Source organism: Arachis hypogaea, chromosome 12 (assembly GCF_003086295.3).
Source record: "Arachis hypogaea cultivar Tifrunner chromosome 12, arahy.Tifrunner.gnm2.J5K5, whole genome shotgun sequence".
Classification (NCBI taxonomy): domain Eukaryota; kingdom Viridiplantae; phylum Streptophyta; class Magnoliopsida; order Fabales; family Fabaceae; genus Arachis; species Arachis hypogaea.
In genome coordinates, this window is record NC_092047.1 from 39,101,356 (window position 1) to 39,120,312 (window position 18,957).

Here is an 18,957-nt window from a genome sequence, read left to right on the forward strand (position 1 = left end):
ACAATCTTCAGACTTACAAACAGCTCTAACTCTAACCTTGTCATTTTTTGAAAACAAAATATTTCTACCCCACTGAATTGTATAATCCCTTGTTGCTTGCATGAATTCAGACTTGGACTTAAATACCATACTAACCTCAAATTTCAACAGTCCAAACTTTGTTTTCTCATTGAAATGAGGTATACAGCTGGTGATTCTTCATCAGACTCCAACACTTTATCAGAATCCTCTAAATGCCAGGAGTCAGCATCTGAGGCACCATCACTGTCATCTAAATCTAGTAACAAAAATTTCAAAACATAAGCTACCCTAACATTTGCAACATACTTCAAAAAACAAGTAACCCTAAGGAAATTAACATACCAGACTCAGAGCTTTGTTCATCTTCAGAACCCTCATAGTTGGAATCATCAGTGTCTATTTCTTTATCACCTAATCTTTTCTTAGGGGGCTTGTGCTTCTGTCTGACTTCAGACCTGCTGTCCCCTTTTCCACTTCTTTTTCTGTTACCAGAGTTACTGTCACTGTCACTGCTATAGAGGTTGTCTCCTACAACTTTTGGAGGCCTATACAGTTCATCTTCAGTACTCTCATAAGAGTCACTGTCATCTTCATGGAGGGGAGCTTCTTTCACTTGTCTTCCAGATCTCGTGACTCTGCAGCCACTGCTACTTTGTTTATCCTTATTCCCTTGTGAGTTGTTGCCTGCTTGTGATGATGCATTTGATTGAGGTGGGACTGATTTGGCCTAATGACTGGTCTTCTTGGCCTGATGAACAGGCTTCATGGGCTGAGATGTTGTCTTCTTGGCCAGATGGACTGGTTTAGTGGGCTAAGAATTGGGCTTAATCTTTGGTTTGTTGGGCTCATAAATGGGCTTCATTATTGGTTTGTTGGGCTCAGGAATGGGCTTTATTGTTGGTTTGTTGGGCTGTGACTTGGGCTGTAAAGTTGTTTTGTTGGGTTGAGAGGTTTGCTTCTTGGACTGAGGAACCATTGTTGTGGGTTTCTTCACAGGTTGGGAACTGCACTTCTTAACTTCCAAAGTCTTCCTCTGTTTCAAGCTTTCTGCTTCCACATTCACTACTTCGTCCTCCATGTTGTCTACTATACAAGGCTGAGAAATACAATTCTCCAGGTAGATATTGATTAGATTGTAGTTTCTCCTACAATCCTTGCACATGGCAACCAAGTCTGCGTCTGTGACTAACCTTCTCAACCCGGATGAAAGGGGAACTCCAGGATCTTTCCACCAATAGTTTCCAGCTTCAATGTAACCCAACTCCATATAGTAACCCCTTACAAAGAAGATGTCAAGCGTGTCTCCTTCAACCCCCATCAACACCTCTGTATTATCAGGTTCATATACCGTATCTCCTTCCACATTCTTTTTAAACAATCCACCATGGTGAAACACAAAAGTCATCGGAGGACCTTCCATCTACAATAACAAAAAACAGAACACCCTTAGCCCACACAGATTGCCACTAGCTATTCTCAATCATAACATAACAAACCCTAACCCCAAACCAAACATGTAGCAACGAAACAAAACCATCATCAAAATCAAAGACCCATTACTAAATATCATTAAAATGGCAGTCAAAGCAATGCAGTCTGACACACTCAAAATATTCAACAATAGTCACACAAACCCTTAGCCTGCTCAAACCCCTACCCGAAGTCAGACAAAGACATACAGAACGCCACCCCTAAGTCATAAGGCCACAAACTGAATAAAAAAACATGATAAAACTATTATTCTTACCTCTAACCGTCACGATTGCTTCTTCCACAATCAATGTTGCTAACACAGCCGACGACCTCTGTTCTCGGTAGCAACACCTACTCTGCTTTGATCGTCAACCAACAATGACAAACGTGGATGGCGACGTCCGAATGCAAGGTGAAAGGGTTAGGACATGGCTTGAGGGAGACAAAACATTTTGGAGCCAAACATGGAGATACTTGTTATGGAATGGGGTGAGACTCTGCAACGTAACATTTTGAATCTACTCTGGCAACAAAACGACGCCGAATCATGACTATCAGGGCATTCACTCAAAACGGCGTCGTTCTCCTTGTCTGCCATCGTGGCAGTTAACGTCACACGTCAGCAGACGTTAGCCATATCATCAAGAGAATTGACGGAAGGACAAAACTGATTTACTCGTGTATCTTTCAAGGACTCTTTTGATTAAGTTCATCTTTTAGGGACTAAAATGGAAATTGCAGTATCTTTCAGGGACGAATTTGAATATTAACTCTAAATTTAATCTATTGAGATAATAATAATAATAATAATAATAATAATAATAATAATAATAATAATAATAATAATAATAATAATAATAATAATAATAATTTGCATTAGCTACTTAGTTAATTATCCAAAATCAAACTTAACTTTTCGAATATAAATGAAACTATTAGTATTTAGTTTTTTTTTTTAAATCTGATACACAAAAAATATTGTAGAAACATAGACATTTATATATATATATATATATATATATATATATATATATATATATATATATATATAAAAGAATTGTGAATGTTTGATTTTAATTTTAGTTTTTCCACAATATTTTGTCTCCATTACACCTTTATAATAGATAATTAAAGTTGGTTCATCCAAGATATACTCTATAAATTTTTTTAACTATTATGCAACATTGCTAAATTATTAAAATAAGAAAATATTTTTAAATTAATATATTTTTTATCTGTTAATTAAATTATTAAAAGCTTAATTAATATATTTGGTTTTAGATATTTAAATTTATTTGTGTTATTTTTTATTATTTTTGTATATTATTTTTGCCCCTACTACTAAAATATTTTATAAAGTGTAATAGTAGACTTGTTATTACAAAATATTATTTTAGGGTACTTTATTTTTTATTCAATTCCTCAAGAATTTTTCTTAACCAAACTATTTGCGTTGCAAAATTTGCTGTTGTTATATATTCTGCTTCTGCTGTAGAGAGTGCTATTACTGGTTGTTTCTTTGAACACTATGAAATTGCACTATAACCAAGATGAAATACAAACCCTGAAGTACTTTTTTCTTGTTTCAATATCTCCACCCCAATCACTATCAGTGTAACCGACAAGATTTACTTCATTAGTATTTTCATAAAAAAATACCATCATTTAAAGTACCTCTGATATATCGCAGAATCTTTTTTTTCCGCTTGAAAATGGTCGGTACATTACAAGGTTTCTCCATAAATCTGCTAAGCAAACTAACTCCAAACACAATATCTAGCCTAGTTGCAGTTAAGTACCTCAGACTTCCAATCAAGCTTTTGTAATATGTGGGATTTACTGATCTTCCTTTATCTTCTCAACTTGAACTTCTCTTTGACTGGAGTAGGAACTAGTTTTGAATGCTCCATCTGAAATATCTTCAAAATATCATTTGTATATTTCTTCTGTGAAATGAAGATTCCATAATTTTTCTGAACAACTTCGATGCCGAAAAAATAAGATATCAAGCCCATATCTTCCATTTCAATGTACTTTATCATAGCCTCCCTGAATTCTACAATTATCTTCAAATTATTGCTTGTAAAAATCAAATCATCAATATAACGGCAGACAATCGAGATTTATCCAGGTTTAATAAACTTGATGTAAAGGATATGCTCAAATGGACATCTTCTAAAACCATTATCAGTGAAATAAGAATCAATATTCTTGTACCACACTCTTGGTGCTTCTTTCAACTCGTACAAGACTTTCTTCAACCTGTAAAGTTTATCTTCTTCCCTAGGAATTTCATATCCTGCAGGTTGCTCAATATACACTTCTTCTTCTAAAGTACTATTTAGAAATGCTGACTTAACATCCATCTGATGTGTCTTCCATTTATTTTGGATCGAGAGTGAAATAATCATACGAATAATGTCTAATCTAGCAATAGGAACAAATACTTCAAAGTAGTCAATACCTAGTTTTTGTTTGTATTCCTTAGCAACTAATCTTGTTTTGAAACGATCAACTTCACTATTGGGTTTGTACTTAGTTTTGTAAACCCACTTTACTCTAATCGACTTCTTATTTGTTGGTAAATTTGTCAACTCCCATGTGTCATTCTTCTCAATGGCATGAATATCCTCATCCATTACTTTCTTCCAATTGTTGTCTCTAAATACTTCTTCAAAGTTTAATGGCTCACAATCTGAAAATAGAGCAAAATTTATGATATCTTCATCGAACAGATCGTTGTCATTGCCAACTTCATAATCTACTAATCTAGCAGGTAGTCTCCATTTTCTTTGAGGTCTTCTAGATGATTCTGGTTGTTCGATTGTGTATGGTTGTCTTTCTTCTTCTTCATCATACGTATTTGGAATTACAATCGGCTGCTTTTTTGTCTTTGTGTTCGAGTCCCACATATCTTTCTTGTCAAATTCACATCTCTGCTGAAAATTATCTTCTTTAATTCTGGATTACATAACTTGTATGCTTTTGAGTCTGTGCTATAACGAATAAAGATACACTTCTTGTCTTTGTCATCCAACTTCTTCCTTAACTGGCTGGTACATGGCATAAGCAGTACACTCAAAGTCTCTGAAATGATGAATGAAATGCTGCTTTCCACTCCAAGCTTCCTTTGGAGTTTTACACAAACATTCTTTGTTGGACATCTGTTCAAATTATGAACTACTGTTACGACTGCTTCTGCCCAAAACTCTTTAGGAATTTGTTTGACTTGAGCATGCATTTTGACTATGTCCATGATGGTTCTGTTCTTTCTTTCAGCAACTCCATTTTGTTGAGGAGTATATTTGGTTGTTAATTGGTATTGAGTTCCATGTTGCTTAAAGTAATATAAATATGAAAGATATTTTGTCCCTCTGTTTATTCTGAGAATTTTGATTTTATAGCCACTTTGTTTTTCAACAAACATCTTGAATGTCTTAAGACATCACATGCTTCTGATTTCTGTTTCATAAAATATATCCATATATATCTACAAAATCATCAATAAAAGTGATAAAGTACCTGCTACCACTATTACTTGGAACTTCAATAGAACAAAGATATGAATACATAATTTTAAGTAATCTTCTGATTCTCCATGACTTTCCTGTAGGGAATAGATCTCTGTGCTTCTTTTCTAGTTAGCAAATCTCACAAACATAATTAGAAATACGCACCCGTAGTAGACCAGAAACAAGTCATTTTCTTGACAGGTAGTTTAGGTCAGAAAAATAAAAATGTCCAAACTGCATATGCCACAAGCAACTATCATCAAGTATTGCAGAACCAATGTAAGAGGGATTAACATGTTGAATTTTCAACGGAAACATTCTGTTTGAAGTCATCTTTGCTTTATCTATGAACCTTCTGTTGTTGTTAAACAAAGTGCAATATCCACAATATGTTATCATCTTATATCCCTTCTCAGATAACTGTTCCACACTCAATAAATTATAATCAAGTTCAAGAGCATAGAAAATATAAAAAATATAACTCAGAGAATCATCCGTCAATCTAATTGGTATTTGCCCTTTTCCTTCAATAGCGATCTTTGTACTGTTACCAAACTTCAATAATAGTTTAACTGAATCATCTAGTGAAGAAAATAACTCTTTTCTACCAGACATATGATTACTCCAGACATTATCTAAGTACCATATATTTTCATCTTTAGCACATGAATCACTTGTAAAAAATAAATTTTGAGTACCCGGATTATTATCAGCCTTTCGATGCTGATTTTCTGCAATATTTGCTTGATTGTTATGCATCATTCTGAATTTGCAAAACATCTCGTACCTTTCATATTCTTTTGCAAATACTGTAGCTTTGCTTTTTGGGTATTATCTACACCTTTATACGATAGCTTTGACGTGTTCCATGCTTCTTTTATACTTTTGACATTTGCTATTTTTCCAAATACCGTATGATTTACTCCTTGATCAATTAGAGATAGTGCCAATTGATCTCTCCTCTGTTGGGCAGCATCTGCTCCTTCTTGCAAACCTGGTTCAATGAAATTTCACAGGTTTTGAGCCTTTAAATGGATTGACATAAAAGTCTCTCAATAACTATAATCGAGTTTCCCATCTAATTTGAAATCAGACCACACAACATTAAAAGTGTTTTCCATACTGACTTACGAACAAATAATTATGTGAGAACTCTCCCACATCTCACAAACTCTCAAACACTTGGTGCTGGATTAACCAGCTCTGATGCCAAATCTAATTATAAACCCATAATTTATTGGCCCTAGGATCACTCACTCACATAAATGATACTATCAACTTTTTGCCTCTCAAACTCACCAACAACACACTCACAAAGTAGAAGAGATTTTCTAATAACTCAATATATTTTCATTCATATAGAGAGATGATTAAAGTACACGGTGTTCAAGCCTTTATATAGACAAAGTTTCATAATTAAATAATAATTATTATAAGGGTTAAGTACGATTTTGGTCCCTAAGGTTTAGGCCGAAAATTTTATTTTATTTTATTTTATTTTTAACAAAGATAGGAAGACTCAAACGCACAACCTCTTAGATAAGTATGGAGAGACTATGCCATTTGAGCTATAACTCATTGGCGCCGAAAATTTTATTGGTCCCCAACCTTTTTTTGCATTTGAATTCGTTCCTAAAGTTCAACTTGGTTTTAAAATCGTCCTTAAGACCAAAATACCCTTCTCTAATAATTGTTCCAAACAACCTTCTTCACCAAAATACTCAGTTTCTCTTCTTTTTTTCTTCTTCTTCATCCAAAATTTATGCTTTTGCTTCTACAACCATTAAAATAAATTTAAATAAAATTATCATTAAGAAAATAAAGCATCATCAGCAACAAGGGGTTTTCACAACAACAGCAACAACAATGGAAGTTTTTAAACAGAAGCAAAAGGAATAAATAAGAAACATTAGTAGCAGCAACAAGACACAACAATAGGACAATAAGAAAAACCAATGTAATAAACAAGAAACAGAAGCAAAAAACATTATTAAAGAATCAATAAATCTGCATTTCAAATATTTCAGAATCAATAAAATAAAAAATAGAAAGTAACCCTAATTTAGAATTGAAATAAATTAAAAGTGAAACGAGCAGAAGCAGATATTCACTGGAGAAGCAGAAACAAAAAGAAGAAAATGCAAAATGATGAGGATGCGAGTAGCAGCGAGTGACAAGGAGTAGAGGCGAGTAGCGTGAAACAACGGTGAGCACGTGAGGAGCAACGACAAGCAGCGAGGAGTAGCGGCGAGCGAGCGAGGAGCGGCATGGCAAAGCTTGCCAGGAAACAGCAAACTGGAGGAGCCACCTATGCGGCTCTGACCCCACCGTCCGATCTGCTTGCATCGATGCTGTCTCCACCATGCCCGCTCATGGACGTGTTGGCACTGAAGTAGAAACGACGACGGCAATACGCAACATCTCCTTTACCGGTATCGTTGCCACTTTCCTCTTCCCCGTGCTTTTCTCTCTCTTTCTCTCTCTCTCTCTCTCTCTCTAGTGACTGCTTCTCTCTCTTTCTCTGTTTTTTATTTTTTTTTTAATTTTATAATTTTTGTTAGGGGTAATTTGGTCTAGAATTTTAAGATTTAGGTAAAAAAGATTATTTTAAAACCAAGTTGAACCTTATAGACGAATTCGAATGCAAAAAAAAGTTGGGACGAATAAAATTTTCGGCCTAAACCATAGGAACCAAAATCGTACTAATCCTTCTTATAACAACTAAGCACTAATTGTAATATTTCATGAAACTAGTAGAAACATATGACTAGTCAAAATTCATATTCAAATTTGTTTCAAATTCTTCAAGTTTACTCATCAACTTGAAGCTTATAATTCATGATTCTTTTAATATGGAGGTGATGAATGCAATTTTTTATATAAATATTTCATGGTTCTTCCTTTATTTGTTTCATCAAAACCAACTGGAGTTATAGTTTCTAAGTTTGACTAGGAGATAGAACTTGACTTGTGATTCTTGTAGTTTCTAGTTTCATCACTCGTGATTCTTGTAGCTTCTAATTTCATGATAATTCTAGTATGGTGCAAATTGATTTAATTTTTACTAGCACTAACTAACATGAAAAAACTACAGACAGACCAACACAACGAAACCCGCTGAACAAACTAGATCAAAAGACAAACAAAAAACCCAAACTTGATCCAACTGGTTAATCCACAATTATAAAATCATTAGTCACACAAACCCAGGATCCGCCAACCTCACATAACAAGATTATTATCAAGCATAAACCCATCGTTAAAGGAGCCCAACCACATGTCCCACTTTCAAACATAGTCGTCAACACCACCCATAACTTCACCTAGATTGCAATAATAATGCACAGACACTTTAAGGAAAATTGGGTGAACCCTTCCCCAGATGAATCAACTCAGGTGACAATGGAACACAAGGTGATGCCAACCTTTGACCTGGGAGCGAAGGAAGAACCTCCTAACTTCTTTTTCCACTATTCCTCCAAATTTAGGTTTTGATAAATTAAGACATTACCAGAAAAAAGCTTGTGGCCACACTTTTTTCTTGCCACGCTTTAAAAATGTGGCCAAAAAGAATCAATGGCCACGCTTTTATGAGGGTGGCGATTGATTAGAGATTTGCCACGTTTTTTCTTGTCACGCTTCAAAAGCGTGGCAAAAAAGGTCAATGGCCACGTGAGGGTGGAAATTGATTAGAAATTTGACCATGCTCTTTTTGACATGCTTAAAAAAAGTGGCTATAGAAAAAACAAGTACATTTTTGAAGCATAGCAACATGATTTTTCTATAATGACATTTTAAAAGCGTGGCCCTTTCCTGTAATTCTTTTGGCATGCTTCAAAAACGTGGCAAAAAAATTTCCAACAAAAAAAGCTTTCGTTCTTTTAACAAAACCTAACACTCCTAATAACCTAATAACAAAACCTCTGACCCTAACAGTATGTTTGGATCAACAGAAATTAAATGGAAAGGAAATGCAAGGAGGAAAAATAAACAGAAATTGAAGTTTTCCCTTGATTGGATTAGAATGGAAATTGGATGGAAAGAAAAAATAGTGGCGTCGGACCCATGCTTAACTTTTCCTTCCAAACTTGTGAAGAAAACCACTGAGAATTCCAAATAAAAGTAAAATTATCAATTTGTCCACTATGTTAAAATTGAGAGCAAATTTCCTAATGTAGCTTGCTGTCTCTGAAAGTTGGAAACACTTCTTTTCTCCACTGCAGCTTCACCGTCGTGCTCAATAGTACTAATGTGGCTTCACTGTCATCCACAACGCCATGACAGTTTCGTCATCGTCGTGACAGCTCCTTCTCCTCTTCATCCTTGCAAATTCAAGCCAAAGGTGAGTCCTTTTTCGTTCGATTTTGTAGTTTCACCAAAAACAAAATAGAAAAATAATCACTGCACATAGTATGTGCTCTTCTTTTGTTTTTCAACTGAGATCCTCTTGCTTCGACTTCTTGTTTTTGTTCCTCAAATCCACAGTTTTGTGCTTGCTTCCTTGCTAGGGTTCGGCATGTAGAATCTGGATACTCGATAGAGTTCGACAATAGAGGATGCCTGCTGCCTATTGTTGGCTTGTGTGTGTTGGTGATCCCCGTTTGAGTATTGTTGCTCTATTCAAAAGCTGAATAAATATATATGACATTATGAACCATTTTCCTTATTAATTTCTACATGTTTGATTTCTTAATTTTCTTTTTTATTTTTTCTCTTTTTAATTGATTTGATTTCTTAATTATATGCCCCATTTGCAACCAAGTGTAGTGATTAACTGAATCAATATCATGGCTATAGTTTATTTAAAAGTCCAAAGCTTCCCAAATGGCTCCATCTAGTTAGATTTTATCTTCCGATGCTGTGATTGTTTTATTTCAATTTTTTTATTAAAATAATATATGATAAAAAAAAAAATAACATTACTATAGGTAGGAAATATCTAGGCATTCTTCTCTTTATGATCTTTGAAAGAATTCAAAAAAAAAATTATAGAAGGTAAAAAGTACAAAAGATATTTGATGGTCACATAGGGTATGAGTATCCAAACATTGACTATTTATTAATCATCAATGGGACAACTAATTCTTTTAGCTCTTGCTTTTTTCTTTGTACATGGCAATGAATTAATGGACATATAACAAACGCAGCTATTACTGTAGGATAATTTTCTTTTAAGGTTTCCTCCAATTTTTACTAAAACCTTATATCTTTTTGAATGTCATCATGAGTATTTTAGTTCATCCCTTTTTTTATAATGAAATTCAAATTATACAAAAGTTCTTCAAATTAAATGGCTTATTATACTTGTCTCTGGCTAAAATCTCTTATTGATTTAGTTGTTACTAATGTCTAAATGGAAAGGAAAAATAGTGTGCTTGTTTTATTGGTTCACTTACAAAGCATTTGTTCAATGTATCTTGAACCCATTTTTTTTTTACAAATTATACTAAATCTTGCTTTGATTAACTTAATTTTGTACCTTCTAAATTGTTAAGTGTTGTTGGTAGCTAAGCCCACTTAATTTGTGTGATAAATCAAAGCATTAATTAATATACCATGTAATTTGCAGTATATGTGTATTGTTTATGACAGTGAGCTTTGGAATAAAATTTGACATTTAGGAGTTGGAGATAAGTGTCTCATAACAAGGTATCTTTAGTGTAACAACGTATGTTATTTTCTGTTTACTTTTACTATTGATATGTCCACTCTGAACATTATATTTTCATAGATGGATAACGAAAATATTAAAGATGCGAATTTAGAAGATAGAACGAACGTCATGCATGACTCAGAAAATCAAGTAACTTCTACTGACGTATATCAACCTAAACCAATACAAATCTTAACTTGTGTTAGGGAAGAGTTAGAAAAGAGACAACATATTTGTGTCGCATCTCTTTCATATTTTACGGTGCATGCATTGTATATTTTGGAATTATTATCACAATATAGGCCTAGGCAAATTAATGACGAAAACTTGGAAATAGAAAATAGGCATACTCAGTTAATGATGCGGTTACTGAAGTCTGAAAAATGGCAAGATGTCATACGTATGAGCCCTGAAGTATTTAAACTGTTGTGTCAAAAGTTAAGAGGAACTGGTAGAGTAAAGGATTTAACTCGCTCTACGCAGTGGTGAAACTTGAAATAAAATTTTGGGGGGGGCCAGATAGAAGATAATTGTCAAAATGCTTTTGATATGGACCCCATTTAAGATAAGCTCGTCTAATCTCATATCTCTGGTTTGGGTGATACTGCCAAATTTAAAGCCGTTTTCCAGGGTCTCGTTCTAAAAAATTAAGGTCAAACTTATCAGATATAACTTTTTGAACTTTTAAAGGTTGTATCTCACTTTTTTCATGATTCGTTAAAGTAGAAGAACTATCTACAGGTGTTGATATTATAAAAGTTATATGTTCTCCTTCTTAAATATCAGCATTCCTCTTAAAAAATGCATCAATTCTTTGATTTTTTATTATTATTTTATATAAAATTTGAATATATATTTTGTAAAATATGTAAAGAAGAAGTTAGAAGGACAAATATTAAAATTTATAATATTTATTGAATTTTTTTATCAATTTATAAAAATACAATAATATTAATACTTATTGAATATTCTATTATTTTTTATCATATAAAAAATTAAATTAAATAAATAATAAAATATAAAATAATATTAAATTAAATAAATAAAAAATATCTAATTTTTTATATTTGAACTTAAAGATAGAGGGAGTGTTGCTTATTGAACTTGTTGGGTACTTTAAATCATAGTAAAATATTTAAGTCAATTAAACTATTTTTTATCTTTTGAAAAAGTACTACTAATTTTTTTATAAAAAGTTTTGGGGGGAGGGGGGGAGGGGGGCATGGCCCCACTTGTCTGAACTAAGCTCCGCCCCTGGCTCTACGGTTGAAGAGCAAGTTGCTAAATTCCTCCATATTATAGGGAATAATGTGAAAACTAGAACCATGTCTTTCTTTTTTCACTGCTCAGGAGAGACAATTAGTCGTCACTTTCACAATGTCCTACATGCTATTCTATCGTTAGAGGGAGACTTCTTCAAGCAATCATCTGGTGAGGATGTTCCTTATGAAATACTTCATAATAGTCGATTCTATCCATTTTTTAAGGTACTAAATCTTTTAATTTACTAAGTGAATTTTATGTAATTGTCAACGAAATAATTATAAAACTGTTATGTTAATATGTCAATATACTTTACAAAAAAGGACTGCATTGGAGCCATAGATGGAACTCATAGTCGTGTGAAGGTACCAAGGGTAGAAGTCCCTTGTTTTCACGGAAGAAAAGATCACCCTATACAAAATGTGTTAGCTGCTTGTGGGTTTGATATGGAATTCACTTATGTGTTGTCTAGTTTGGAAGGAATTGCCTCTGACTCGAGAATTTTGAAAGATGCTCTAAGTAGGAAATATCCACTTCGAATATCTGAAGGTCTGTTATAGTGTAATTTATAAAATTGTCTATATAAAGTTAACTTCATAGACACAGTATGTTATACTTTAATTTGTGTATGGAACTGTTGTAGGAAAATTTTATCTAGGTGATGCTGGATTTATGCTAAAGCCTGGGATACTTACACCATATAGAGGTATTCGGTATCACTTAAAAGAGTATTTAGTATGTGAGCCACAAAATCCAAAAGAACTATTCAACCACCGCCATTCTTCATTAATAAATGTCATTGAAAGATGTTTCGGAGTTCTATAAAAAAGATTCCCAATTATAGCTGGCGACACTGAACCTTATTATTCATTTGAAACTATGAGACACATTTTTTTGGCATGTTGTATATTGCATAACTTTTTTATGGGTGTCGATGTTGATAAATCTATAATTGATGCAGTTGACCGAGAATTGCTACAAGAATGCAACATAGATAGATCACAATCAAATCAACAACGTGATGAGGAATATAGACATGCAACATTGTTACGAGATAATATTGCAGCTGAAATGTGGAATGTGTATCAAGCTTTATGAGTGATTATATGTTTCATATATATGAATATGTATATATATGTATATTTTGCGGTCAGAATTGTTTAATTATATTTTTTTAAGGATATTTTTTACAGGTTAAATAATACCAAATAAAGGAAATAAGACAACAGAAACTAATCATCTATTTAAAGACAACTTAAGATGGTCAGATGAGATGGATGAAGTTCTATCGAATGCATTATCAGAAGAAGCATTGAAAGGTAATAGACATGATGGATCGTGGACAACTGAAGCATATGCCAATGTTGTGAAGACTTTGAGCATAGCAATAGGCCCGCACATAACAAAGAACCACATCAAGAATAGAATGAAGATATTGAAAGATCATTTTGTTGAGGCATATGACTTATTTCATCACTTAAGTGGATTTGCGTGGAGTCCTGTTACTAAAAAGTTTGAAGCTGAAGAAGAAGTGTGGCAAGACTTTATTAAGGTATCTTATACCTTTTTATTACTTATACCAATGATGAAGTTAGTCACAAAATAATTTTAACATTTCTTTTGCAAGAGAAACCCCATGCAGAAAAATGGAAAAAAAATGCAAATTAAGCATTATGATACTTTGAAGGAGTTGTTCAGAGCTGATAGAGCTACCGATAAAGGGGCTGCTACTTCACGAGAAAGGATTCAACAATTTGATAGAGATCCCATTGACTTGAATGACTCGTTTGAACACACTGGATTTTCTGACATAGATGTTAATATGGGACATGATACCCCAACGTTTTCTGGTAATTTAGATTCACCAAGTGCTCTTCATAGTCAGCCAAATCAATTAGGAGGGACTTCAACTTCAAGAGGTACAAAGCGTAAGTCTCCTATGAATGATTTTTTGGAGGCACAATATGAAAAAGTTGCTTTGGAAATTACTACCATGGCCGATGCTATAAAAGAGGGAAGTTATCTGTCTAGCAAGCTACATGACGTGGCTCAGAGACAGGTTGAATCAGTTGAGAGACAAGTTTCTGTGGCTGAGAGGTAAGTTTCGGTTGTTGAAAAATAAGTCTCATTAATTGAAAGACAAGTTGCAATTGCTAAAAATGGGTTAGCTATTATGCAACAAAGTAGGCATCGCCTTTACAGCAATCAGATGTACGAGATATGTTGATTGAATTGGGTCTGGTAGGTTCATATCGAATGCAATGTTATCAGTTTTTAAGTGAAAATGAGCAGAAAAAGCGCCAAATTTTCGGGATCCCACCTGAAATGCGACTGGATGCTCTTTTTCATTTCACGATGTGGTGTTTGCTTAGGAGATATGGTATTTTCAGAAAACGTTCACCATTACAGGTATAATTTTTATACGCACTAAATTTTTTGTCAATTTGAGGTTATTATTTTTAATAATTGATTATGTGTGTTTCTTATTGTTGTAAAGTATGAGTATATACAGGGGCGGAGCTTAGTTGAGACAATGGGGCTATGGCCTCCTCCATACTTTTTATAAAAAAAATTAGTAGTATTTTTTTAAAAAATAAAAAATAATGTGTACAGATAGCTCAAATTATGTAGAATTCAATTTTTAGAATATTTTTTTTGAAAGTGTTGTGTGATGATAAAATAGTACTCTCCTGAATTCCTGGTCGTTGTTACTCTGTAGTGCTAGGGAGCCAATGGCCTAAGTGTACAATGTGTACAATGGGCTAAATATTTGGTTTATGAATCAAATGAACATCACCTATACTATGCAGAATAACCATCCGGATACCAGGGATAACCATCTGGATACTAGGGATAATAAACATCTCATGTTATAAAAAGCTAATTTTGGGTTCACCAAGGTTCAAACTCCTGACCTTCTAGATCTGAAACTCTTATACCATGTCCTGAAACCACTCATCCCAAAAGCGTAACCTGACAAGACAATATAACACTAATAATAATATCTCTAATACTTTTTAAACCTTCATTGTACACATTGTACGCTTAAATCATTGGCTCCCTATACTTTCTCTTTGACATTTTATTATATGTTTATAAAAATTGAATATATTTTTTTCGCACGTAATAAAAAAGAAATAGTAGCCACTTCTAGTAATAATTTATTTTGTAAATGCGATTTACAAAATAGTACTCTCCTAAATTCCTGGTTGTTGTTACTCTTTTGACATTTTGTTATATGTTTATAAAAATTGCATATATTTTTTTTCGCACGTAATAAAAAAGAAATAGTAGCCACTTCTAGTAATAATTTATTTTGTAAATGCGATTTAGTGAAACTTTTTCTTAAATATGATTAAGGAGATTAATGATGTAACCTATGAGTAATTTTTATTATTCTTTTAAAAAATTATTTATTTATATATATTTAAAAAATAATAATACATTTTTTATTTATGATATTTAAAAGACAATAAAAAAAATAAATTCAAAAACATATTATTATTAACGTAAATAATATATTAAAATTCTAAAATACAATTGAGATCATTCTTTATTAAAAAAATAATTTAAATACATTAGTATATTATAATTTATATATAATATAAATAAAAATATTAATATAATTTTATTTGATTATAATTTTTTTTATTCAAATAAAAAAAATTTTCTCCTATTTTTTTTTTATCTATCTTCTCTTCGTCCAACCTCAAAAAAAAAAAAAAAAAAATCTTTTTTTTCCTTCTCATTTTCTTTGTTCCCATCTTACATCCAAACAAAATGTAAGTGAGACTCACTCTTTCAGTCCCTCCCTCCTATTCTCAGAAATCTCCATTCTCCTCCATAGCACCTTCCTCCCTCCGTCGGTAGAGTCGTAGACCGTAGCGCGTCCCTCCCTCCTCCTCCATCCGCGACGCCGTTCTCCTGCCCCGCCATCCTTCTCGCGCAATCCGCGGCAGTGGCGCGTTCCTCGTCGCCAAGTCGCGAGTCCCAACCGTGGCGCTCTTCTCCATCAAAGAAGCAGCAGAAGTTCTATCACTATCAACAGGAATGGAAGAAGAGAGCGAATCGGTAAGAGTAAAGGACATCATTCTGAAGCGGAAGATCGGAAATGGGTCGTTCTCGGCGGTGTGGAGGGCGGAGCACAGAGGCACCGGCGAAGAGGTGGCAGTGAAACAGGTCTTCCTCTCCAAACTCAACCTTCGCCTTAAGTCATTGTTCCACTGCGAGCTCAATTTCTTGTCCTCCGTCAACCACCCCAACATCGTTCGCCTCCTTGATTTCTTCCAGGTTCTTCTTTTTTAATTTTGGTTCCCTTTTATTTGAATGCCCTTTTTCTTATTTTTTAAATTAAAGTGAAATATGTTGAAAAAAATCAATTCTTTGTTGCATAATTGAAGGATCATTTTATTATTGTTATTTAAACTTTCGCTATTTCTGATTTCTACTTTAGTATGATGGGATGTGCGTACTTGGTGATGGAGTTCTGTGCTTGAGGGAACCTTGCAGTTAGAGCACCCCATCATGACTCAAAATCTAATGAACAAGAGATCAAGTAAATCACTTTAGTAATAATTAGTAATAATATCTTCTAAATTCTCCCTCTTTTAAATCCTTTTAGATACTAGTACATCTTTCTTTTCATGTAGCTCAACTCAAGAATGGCATATACTGAACCTTACTTGAATCATAAGCTGTGCCCTCTTTCCAAGATTCAGGTATGTTTGTATGTTTTTTCTTCTTTTTTTGTTTTTGATAATTGAATAAGGCTCAATTATTGAGAAGGTAGGTGCCTAAAACTATGACGATCATTTTGGAATTTCGACCAGCCCAAATGGAAAGTTCCTTGTGTTTTTATCTGCGAGAAGTACTGTGGATTCAGGAGTGCACGATGCTACAAACTCACTACATAGAATTGATTGGCCAACCGATGGAAAACTCACTACAAACTGCATCATGTTGAGTGTATAAGGTATATATTTATCTGCGATGGTTTTATTATTTCTTTCAAATTGAATCTCAACCTTATATGCACAATACTGATGAACAATGATGCATTTCAACATTTTAATAATGAGACATCTCTTTTTATGTTCTTTTCAGGTTGATATGGTTGTTGTTATTGATGGGAGCAGAATTTTGGGACTTGGAGATTGGAGTTCATGGAAATGGCAATCCATTGGGAAGCTTGATCTGTATGTTGCAGCTGCTGGGAAAAATCCTAAACGGTATATGTGCAACATTTTCCATTTATTATTCCTTTCAAACTGTTCCAATATTGATAAAATTAATAGCTCTAAGATGTCTGTTAAAATATCCAAGTTTTGGTTTAAATGTTATGATGAATAATACTTGAAAAGCATTTTTTGATCGAAGTTGCTACTCATCACAGAGTTCACGCCCTGGGATGATTCCGTCGCCATGAATGGCATTGTTGCTGGTCTAAAAGGATTCAGAGATGATGATGTGAAGCCATTTTCTGCTGGTTTGAATTCAGCTGAGACTCAGGTTTGTTTGTAGATAAAAATAATTTAATTCTTTTTCTTGTTAATGTAGGAATATGTACAAGTAACTCAGCAAGGTAGTGAACTTAAATCTAATGCCATTGACATAAATACATGATTTTGTTGCATTGATCTTTGATTAGAATGAAAGTAGAGGATTTTCTTCTCTCTGTTTTTCATACAAACAGTTTTTGACTAATGAAATTTCTTAGGATCCTCTATTCGTTGTATGTCTGATTGCGAATCAAAATAATTTAACTAACAAAGTAAGCAATAAGTTCTTCTTTTTCTAGCTAGGCTTATATTCGCTGGCTCCAATCATTCTTTGACTCAATGTTTCGGCAATAATAATTAGAACTAGATATTTAGCATTAGAAGAGGGATATAGAGCTAGCGGTCATTTTTTTTTTGACTTTACATTATTATTGAGGAACCTTCAACACGGGATAGTAGTAGTTAATTACTTTGATAGTAGTTGTTATTGTCTATTACTAATATATATATATATCAAAGGCTAATTAAGAAAAGCAATGATGGCTATGAAAGATTTGGAGAATATATTATTAAGATTTCATTCCTATGAAAATATGTTGAGTTATCTGATTTGTTTGATAAACTGAATTTGGCAGATTACAAAAATTTAGGCTAGAGTGGTTATCCTTGTTTGATAGTAATTGATACTGGTTTCAGCAGGCTCATTTCTTTTCTTTTCTTTTCTTTTCTTTTCTTATCTTTTCTTTTCTTATCTTTTCTTTTCTTTGCTTTATATGAAGTTTGGTTGTTGCTTCGGTACCAAGGTTGTCTTGCCATGTAATGTACTCCCTTGCTGCTAATCTTCATTCCTTGAGTCATGGAAATTGATGAATTATTGCTGCTATATAGGCCATGTAAATGCAGTGCCAGTGAGGGAGATCCATCAAGCAGTGCTGCACAGGCAAGCATTTCCTTTTGCTTTGTAACTTGGATCCTTGAGATTCTATTGTCCCTTGATACCTTTTTTGGGTGGCTGGAGCATAACCCTTTATTTATTGAATTGAACAGGCAATAGGCTTGATAGCGGCAGGGAAGGAATTGCAAGGACTTAAAGCTCTGAATCTAAATAAATTATTGAGGGATTCTGAAAATTTTACTATCCAATACTATACCAAAAATGGATTATTGCTTAAGATTGTCTCATAGTCTGCTTCATCATGCTCTTTTATATCTTGTTTTATCATACTGTTCTTCCTAATGGATTATTTTAATCATTTGAAGATTGTAACATTAGTTCGCAATTTTGTATCCCCAATATGATTACAGATTTTTCTAAATGATGTAAAATTGTTTGACCTGCTGCTTGACTTTGTTTTCTACATACTGTTTTGGGTGGTTGCAAACAGGTTTTACTATGTTCTGTTTATTTAATTTGATAAGGATATACCAGGATTTTTTTTCTAATTTAATAAAAGATATAGCCACGCTTTGAAAGCGTGGCCATATCTCTCACATACGACCACGTTTTTAAGTGTGGCAATTTGTAAAAGTGTGGCAT

The 18,957-nt window shown here is 33.5% G+C and overlaps 2 protein-coding genes across 10 annotated transcripts; both read left to right on the forward strand.

The window, feature by feature from the left end:
* Positions 1-11,984: 11,984 nt before the first annotated feature.
* Positions 11,985-13,020, forward strand: LOC140176704 (uncharacterized). Its single transcript, XM_072208249.1, has 4 exons — positions 11,985-12,146; positions 12,246-12,471; positions 12,566-12,628; positions 12,884-13,020. The coding sequence occupies exons 1-4, from the start codon at positions 11,985-11,987 to the stop codon at positions 13,018-13,020; spliced, it is 588 nt and encodes a 195-aa protein (XP_072064350.1).
* A 2,588-nt stretch (positions 13,021-15,608) lies between these two features.
* Positions 15,609-18,778, forward strand: LOC112727326 (uncharacterized). Of its 9 annotated transcripts, none has more exons than XM_072209186.1 (8): positions 15,609-16,212; positions 16,376-16,477; positions 16,572-16,640; positions 16,708-16,894; positions 17,026-17,150; positions 17,315-17,430; positions 18,309-18,360; positions 18,468-18,778. In XM_072209186.1, the coding sequence occupies exons 5-7, from the start codon at positions 17,048-17,050 to the stop codon at positions 18,315-18,317; spliced, it is 228 nt and encodes a 75-aa protein (XP_072065287.1). In that variant the 5' UTR covers positions 15,609-16,212; positions 16,376-16,477; positions 16,572-16,640; positions 16,708-16,894; positions 17,026-17,047; the 3' UTR covers positions 18,318-18,360; positions 18,468-18,778. The 9 variants fall into 6 exon arrangements, 3 of the variants coding, with proteins under 3 accessions (XP_072065287.1, XP_072065288.1, XP_072065286.1); XR_003165694.2 differs by having other exon boundaries at positions 16,712-16,894; XR_003165692.2 differs by having other exon boundaries at positions 16,752-16,894.
* The last annotated feature ends 179 nt before the right edge of the window (positions 18,779-18,957 follow it).